Genomic DNA, 8,001 nt, shown 5'->3' with positions numbered 1-8,001 from the left:
TACTTTCAATCATATGATACGGTAGGAATTTTGAGACAAGAAAATCCCACTATTCGTGTGACTCAAAATGTATTAAACAAAAACTTCATAACACAATCCCTGTATGTATGCTTTGCCAAATCTCTATCATTAGGTTAAAGCTTCTTTGGATGTTGATTTCCATAAATCAATGCGTCAAAGATTCTCTATCCCTTTGTCTCAGTACACTTTCCATCGTATGATGCGGTAAAAATTTTGAGACTAAAAAATCTCAAGATTGTGTGACTCAAAATGCATTAAAACAATATGACAGAAAATTTTACATATAAAAGATCTCCATGTCTCAATATACTCTCAATTACATGATGAGGTAGAAATCTCACGACAAGAAAATCAAGATACATAATCATGCAATTGAAAGTACATTGAAATAGACGAATAGAAAAATTTAGACACAAAATCCTGCGCCAAATTAATTTGAGCTCTAGTGATAATATTGACCTGATTTGCAATCCTTGTGTTGTGTAATAAATAAGTAGTTATAGAGGATATTCTTCAATTATTTATGATGGATGTTGATCAATCAAGTTGAATAGGTCATCTCCAATCCCAAACCCAAGCATCCTGGCCATGTCACTTGCCTTCAATCTAGGCTTTGGAATGTTATGTTGCTTGAACCAAGAATAGACTATGAACACTTTCTTCATGATGAACAATTCTAGTGCCTCTGGATTGAACACTATACCCATTCTCATACTCATCTATCCAAAAAAAAAAAACAAAAAGATGAAAGTTAGGACCTCAAATCAAATGATTGTATATAGCAATGCTACTTATATAAAAATTTGTTCAGAAAAATATCCGGAATGCAATTCTGACATTGCATTGATCATGGAACCTGTTTCAAAATACTTTAAAAAGTTAGCTTTTAGATTTATTTAGTTTAATTTTATTATATTTTTAAAACCAAGTTGTATAATTGTTTCGTGGAACTTTTTTGTTGAAACGGGGTTAGGCAACTTACTCTTTTATGCTTTGCAAATTTCACCAAGAAAAAAAAAAATTCTAATGAAATGAAAAAAGCCAATTTTCTTATTTTTTTTCCAATTTTCTTATTTTTGTTTTGTTAGGACTATTTTCAAATTTATTTTATTTTATTTTTAGGTTCCTCATGATTAGAGAAACTGAAAAATTAAAATAAAATTTTATTAAATTTGAAAAAAGAAAACTCTGAATAAGACAATTGTTTTTTGAAAAATAATCTAACCTAGCCAGCCATGAATTTATCCAGAGATCTTATTGTGGAACCAAATCATAAATAAATTTTAGCCTTTCATTCCAAATTTTAGTTAGTTTTCAAATTTTTTTTCTGGCATCCTAGACCTGCTGAATGTGTTTCTATCTAGTGCTTGATTTTAGCTATCAATGACGGTAATATAATAAATTTTCTAACAATTGATTGAGTTATTAACATGGCAACCTCTTATTACTTGAGCAAATAGAATGGTATCACAGGCTTTGCTGCTTCTATCTGCGCTTTCTCTTTTCTTTTGTTCTCTTCTTTTTTGTCCTTTTCCTTTTTTCCCTTTCTTTTATTTCTTCTTCTGTATAATCTGAAATTTTGAGTGCTGCTCCCTTTTTTATACAATTTCTAAAATTGAGTTTTATCAGTTTGGAGATATATATATATATATATATTAGCGATTGCTACACGCGATGTGTGTATTATTTAAATAAATAAAAAAAAAATAAAAAATTTATTATATATTGTGTGTAAGTCAAGTGATAAAAGTCTTGTTCATTTTATATAAGTCTAAGGTTCAAATCCCCTCCACTTATCTATCTAATTTTTTTTTTTTTAATTTTAAACAAAAAAAGTGAACACTTGGCAACATAAGAAACAAGTCAAATGATAAGAGTCTTATTCATTTTATATAAGTCTAAGGTTCAAATCCCTTCCACTCATCTATCTAATTTTTTTTTTTAATTTTAAACAAAAAAAGTGAACACTTGGCGACATAAGAAACAAGTCAAGTGATAAGAGTTTTATTCATTTTATATAAGTCTAAGGTTCAAATCCCCTCCACTCATCTATCTAATTTTTTTTTTTTTAATTTTAAACAAAAAAAAGTGAACACTTGGCAGCATAAGAAACAAAGCTTCAGGACACCATAGGAGGTGTTCACTTTATAATAGTACCAGCGGTTGCCACACGCGATGTATATGCAATTCAAATAAATAAAAATAAAATAAAATGTTTATCATATATTATGTGCTAGTTAAGTGGTAAAAGTCTTGCTCATTTGACATAAGTCTAAGGTTTAAATCCTCTCATCTATTTAATTTTTTTTTTTCAAATAAAAAAATAGACACATGACAGCATAAGAAATAAAAGTTTCAAGACACCATAACAGGTGTTCACTTTATAATAGTACTAGCAGTTGCCACACGCGATACGTGTGCAATTCAAATAAATAAAAATAAAATAAAACATTTATCATATATCGTGTGCTAGTTAAGTGGTAAAAGTCTTACTCATTTGACATAAGTCTAAGGTTCAAATCTACTTCTCTCATCTATCTAATTTTTTTTTTTTTATTTCAAATAAAAAAATAGACACATGGCAGCATAAGAAACAAAGTCTTCAAGACACCATAAGAGGTGTTCACTTTCAAATAAAAAAGTAGACACATAGTAGTATAAGAAACAAAAGTTTCAAGACACCATAAGAGGTATAAAGTGTGATTTGTCTATTCACCCTTGTTCTATGTTTGGCAACAGTTTTTTATTTTTATTTTTATAATCTTTAATGAATTTTTAAAATTTTTGTTAAACGTTTTTAATTTTCTTGTATCTAAAAACCAAATCATTATTTTTTTTTTAACCCAAAAACTCAATAAAAAAATAAAACTAAAAATTAGTAAACTTTTTACTATTAATTTTTTTAGGATAAATTAAAAATACACCCCTTGAAATTTACTTAAAATACAAATTATCTCTTGTGGTTCTAAAAATTACATACCACTCTATGAGATTTTTTATTTTATAATAAATGACCTATTTTATCAATAAATCATCTATTCAAGTAATAGTTTTTCATAATATCATAAATATATTTCAATTACTAATTCATATAATTTTAATTCTATCAAATAAAAATTTCTGACAATGAGATATTTGTATTTTTTTAAATCACAAAAGGCTATCTGTATTTTAAGTAAATCTCAAGAGTATATTTGTAATTTACCTTTTTTTTAATAAATATTTTATAATTTGTTGGGTAATTCTATTTACACATCCCACATAATCTCACTATACACCACTTACTCAGTGCACATCAAATACAATTTTAATTTTATTATTTTTGCTCAATGCACACCATTCATTTTCAAATATACCTAAAATATCCTTATCTTCTTCAACCACCCCACCAACCCTAACCCTAGCCATCGGCAGGGCCGTCATTTCCTTTTCCTTCTTCTCCGGTGAATCTCTTTCTCACTCTTCTATCTATCACTCATCCTGCTTCATCATTACCAACCTCACTCCTAAACCCTTTTCCACCCCATTCCTCCCTCCACCACCGGCTCCACCACCTCCCCATTGTTCCTGCCGCAACCTCTCGTCCCACCCATCTCCTCATTCTTCTTATTATTTTCTATCTCTAGAAACTGCCAAACCCACTCCCACCACCGTAATCCTCCCTCTACAGTGATCTTTCCCAACCCATCAGAGAGGAGTTTCTCGTCGAAGGCAACTGCAGTGGTGAAGCTTCGATTCAAAGCTTGAAATCCTAAATTGGAGCTTCAAATCTAGTTTGCACAATTGGACTCTTGCAAACCCTAGATCTAGATCTGAAAATCGTAGGATTTTCTCTCTCTCTCTCTCTCTACGAGGAGAAAAATAGGCATGGCCGAGGTGGGGGGCTGAGTTGTTTGCTAGTGGGGGAGGGAGAAGGGTTTGCAGAGAGGAAAGTTGTCGCTGGCGAGGTAGAGAGGTTATGGGTGTTACGATAATGGTTAGGTTTCAATGACGGTGGCTAGGAATGAAAGTAGACGACAGAGACTGGTGGTAGCTGGTGGTGCCCAAAAGAGTCTAGGGTTAGAATTATGTCCAAAATGGTAATTTGATAAAGGGATATAAGTGTAATAAAAAAAATTATAGAAATGATATGTATTGAAAAGTTTTGTAATGTGCAAATAGAATTATCCTAATTTATTCCCAACCTAGTATATACCTGGTGAGGAACCAACATGGCTGCATAACGAGCAAGCTCTCCTGCTCGCCAGTCCAGCAAAACAGGTAGCCATGGATAAGCCGCATCAAGTCTGACAAACCATAGCCTTATTTCTGGTATTTCTGATAGCTCCCTTGGATCATACTCATCTTCTCTCTTGTAATTTATTGTAAATCCAATCATACGATCCAGATACTCTTTCGGATCAACTATCCTAGCCACATAACTTTATCAGTTCTCATAATGTAATCGGCAGATACGTATTGAAAATCGAGTATTACAGTTAACATAACAAATTAAAATTTTAGGGATCATTTTTTTTTTTGAACATTTTGTTACAAAAAAATATTTAGGGACAAGTTCGAATTCCTTTCTTTTAGTAATAAAATTTAAAAAATGTCACTAATAAATAGATTTTTAGAGATATAATAATTATTTATCACTAAATGTCTAATTTTGTCACTAAAAATACAATAAGCTGCAAAAATATTTCATCCTTAAAATGTGATTATGTTCCTAAATTTTTGTCTCTAAAATTTTAATTTGTTATAGTATAGTAATTTTTTTTTTTTTAAATTATCATCCGCCAAAAAAAAAAAAAAAAAAAAAATTTATTCCAGCTGATGGGGTTAGATCTATTGTGAATGGGCTCGTAAATCGACTATGAATCAACACGAATTGAGAACCGTATGCGTGTTAATTTGGGTTTTTGACTTTTCAATACAAGACACCCTAGTATACTGCTAACAATGAAAATCATATGGTGATATGTACTAATTCATACCCGATTCATTGCCTGATTCACAATTAATATGGATTGTTGAGCTATTATTAAAAAACAAAAATAAACGAATCATGGTTAATGTTTTAAAAAATTTACAATCCTCTCATTTGATTTTGGACACGCTTACCAGAGAGAGGAGAGGTAATTCCAGTGGCAGCATGAAAAGGGGTTAAATCAAGGCTGTGAATAACCTCATTATCAATTACTACTTCAAATCTCCCTTCTGATGGTGGCATTGGTGGTGGCACTTTTGATGCATCTGTCCAAAAAAATAAAATAAAATAAAATAAAAATCAATTAATTAATTAATTTCCTCAGAGTTAGTTAATTTTTTCTGATAGGACTATTTTAGCCACAAAAGACAAAATAAGCTATTTTAGTCACAACAAACAAAACATCACATCCAACCCATAATCATTATACTCTTCTCTCACAAAAAAAAGTCAAAAAAGTCAAAAAGTCAAAAAGTCCTTCCCAAACCAAGCTTTTTAGCCAGGCTAAAATAGCTAAAAAAGCTAAAAAGTCAAAAAATCAACCCACTTTCCAAACAGAGGCTGAGGGTCATAACTAGATTGTATTCTCTGCTCATCTCAAATGTTTTCTATTTTAAGTCAAGCTTGTAAGACTAGATATAGTTTCTACTGTGTTCAACAATTATTAGCCACATTTTACTTTACCTGTTTCAAAATTATTTCACCTATGTGCACTTTTGTCAATATTATTTTTTTTCATTTTTTTCAGTCATCTTAAATCTTACAATGATCTCTTATTTGTCAATTGTAACATTAATCTTTCTGGTAGAAAAAAGGCCCACATGACATTTGTAGAGAGCTCCACATAAGTGCTAAATGGATATACAAAAGGGTATTAGTATTTTGTCGCCAGTGTAAGAGAGGTTAATGGTTACAATTGGAAAATGAGACATTAGTGTAAGATTAGGGATAGAGTGGAAGTAGACGCCCAACAAATCATCAACCTCACTGAATCGAAGGACACTATCATTTAATTGCAGGTACGTAGTCATTTGAAAAGTGTGTTGATTTTTTAATTTTTTGATTTTTTTGATTATTTTAATTTAGGTTAAAAAGTTTAATTTGAGAAGAATTTTTTAATTTTTTTAACTTTTTTTTCTGTAAGAAAAAAATATAATAATTATAAATTGAATATAATATTTTATTTATTATAACTAAAATAATTTATTTTATTTTTTATGACTATTTTAACCTCAAACACACTTTCCAAACAATGCTAAGTAAGACAGAGAGTATCTCGAGTAGATCATTACTATCGAGAAGCGAACCAATGCACAGGTAGCCTAATGGATATAGGAATCTAGTTTTTTAATATTACACCTTCTTATATTTCTAATCAACTGACACTAATGTCAAAAAAATTATCTGTACTAGACTTCTTTAATTAATTCAGTACCTTTATTAACCCAAAAAAATAAAAAATAAAAAAAAGGGATAGAGTGGAAAGGGGGCAAAATGTATCTTGCAAATTGTAATGAGTTAAGGTGAATATTTTTTTTTTTTTGATAAATAAAATGAGTTAAGGTGAATATTATGGTGCTAAAGGCTAAAATATGATGCTTGGGAGAGCAATCTCAATATAATAGTTATGTTCTTCAACCACAAAATGTGCCTCTAACTACTAGGAACACAAAAAAATAAAAAAAGAGGCCAAATGGATGAATCTAAGAATAGCAAAAATTCTTAGGCTTATCCAATGCATATAGTCGTTTCGTTTGGTAGAGTTGTGAGAAAGTGATTATAATTTATAGTCTAACAGCTTATATCTTATAGTTGTGAACATAAGTTAATTTTTGACTTATAAATTAAGTTTCTCCTTCCCTACTCAAAGAATAAGTTGATTTTTGATTTACAAAAAATTATAAGCTGTATTGTTAAGCTGAATTAAACACATCAAAATAGTTTAAATTAAACTAAAAACTGAAATAAGTTAAAAATAAATCCTACCAAATAAGATCGGTCTATTAGTGATTACCCGTATCTAAAATTTGTTTATAATATGTATTTTTCCGTCATCGAAATGAGTACACTCAAACTTTAAGAAAATAAAACAAAATATACGATTTCATGAGTAAGATCGAAAGCATGAGAAGTGCTTACTATCTTCATCATCATAGAGAGAGAGATCAAAATTTCCAGATGGATTGAATGCAACAGATACCGAGACGTGTCCTCGCCGGCTCAAGCATTGTGAAGCAGAAGCAATAGAAGAAGTAGTGGAATCTACAATGGATTTGCAGGAAGTCCATGGAGCCAAAGAAGGAATGCTCTGTTTCAATGGTGAAGTAATTGCAGAAGATAGTGGTTTGACTGTGGTGGCCATATATACTGAGATATGTGTGTGCATAGTCTGTGTCTGAGAGAGCTAAGACGGTCGAGATTTTTTTTTGGGTTTGTTTATTGAAAGTTTTATCTACTTTTCTTTGTGGCCTTGTGTTTGAAATGTCTCATATCCATAGTGTGGGGTTTATATATAGGCCTCACATCTATCTTCAATCTTTTAAGTTCGGCCTAACGCTGTGTTTGATTGGGGATTTGGGAAGAGAAATGGAAAGGGAAATGGAAATGAAAGGAAAAGGAAAAAGAATTAATAGAATTTCAAATCCCAACTATATTTGGTTGTGTTAGTTATAAAATAGAATTGATGCCTTAAAAGGTCTCCTATTTCTTTATTTATTTCTCACCCCCTTTCTTTTCCCATATATTTTTTATTATAACCAAACATAAATAGGATTACATTTCTCATTCCTTTTCCAAATCCCACCCCAAAAACCCCAACCAAACACAGCATAAAAAAATTGATACTTTTGCCACATTCTTTGAAACCTTTTTATCTTTAGGTAATATTTTTTTCCTAAAAATTATGTTAATTTTTTTAATATTAATTTTTAAGTCTTTCAAGACCATAACCAATGGGGTTGTCATTTTCTTTTAATATTAAATTTTAATTCTTTCAAAACCATAATCAA

General features: G+C 30.3%; 1 protein-coding gene across 1 annotated transcript; it reads right to left on the bottom strand.

Moving 5' to 3' along the window:
• Window positions 1-256: 256 nt before the first annotated feature.
• On the bottom strand, window positions 257-7,476 carry CRR6 (chlororespiratory reduction 6). The gene is made up of 4 exons (XM_028211705.2): window positions 7,133-7,476; window positions 5,128-5,259; window positions 4,217-4,425; window positions 257-740 (listed from the first exon to the last, which is right to left on the bottom strand). Exons 1-4 carry the CDS (start codon window positions 7,377-7,379, stop codon window positions 543-545), a joined length of 786 nt encoding a protein of 261 aa, XP_028067506.2. The 5' UTR covers window positions 7,380-7,476; the 3' UTR covers window positions 257-542.
• Window positions 7,477-8,001: the final 525 nt, after the last annotated feature.

Source organism: Camellia sinensis, chromosome 5 (genome assembly GCF_055761805.1).
Source record: "Camellia sinensis isolate YWXY chromosome 5, ASM5576180v1, whole genome shotgun sequence".
NCBI lineage: Eukaryota > Viridiplantae > Streptophyta > Magnoliopsida > Ericales > Theaceae > Camellia > Camellia sinensis.
The sequence above is the reverse complement of the archived record's forward strand: the minus strand, read 5'-3'. Positions and strand labels throughout refer to the sequence as shown.

Excerpts from the sequence above, each read along its gene's own strand:
- CRR6 (XM_028211705.2), bottom strand. The coding sequence starts at position 7,379 with ATGCACACACATATCTCAGTATATATGGCCACCACAGTCAAACCACTA. Across the intron at positions 5,260-7,132 it reads TCTCTATGATGATGAAGATA|ATGCATCAAAAGTGCCACCA; the intron begins GTAAGCACTTCT and ends TTTTTTGGACAG. Across the intron at positions 4,426-5,127 it reads AATTACCTCTCCTCTCTCTG|TTGATCCGAAAGAGTATCTG; the intron begins GTAAGCGTGTCC and ends TGGCTAGGATAG.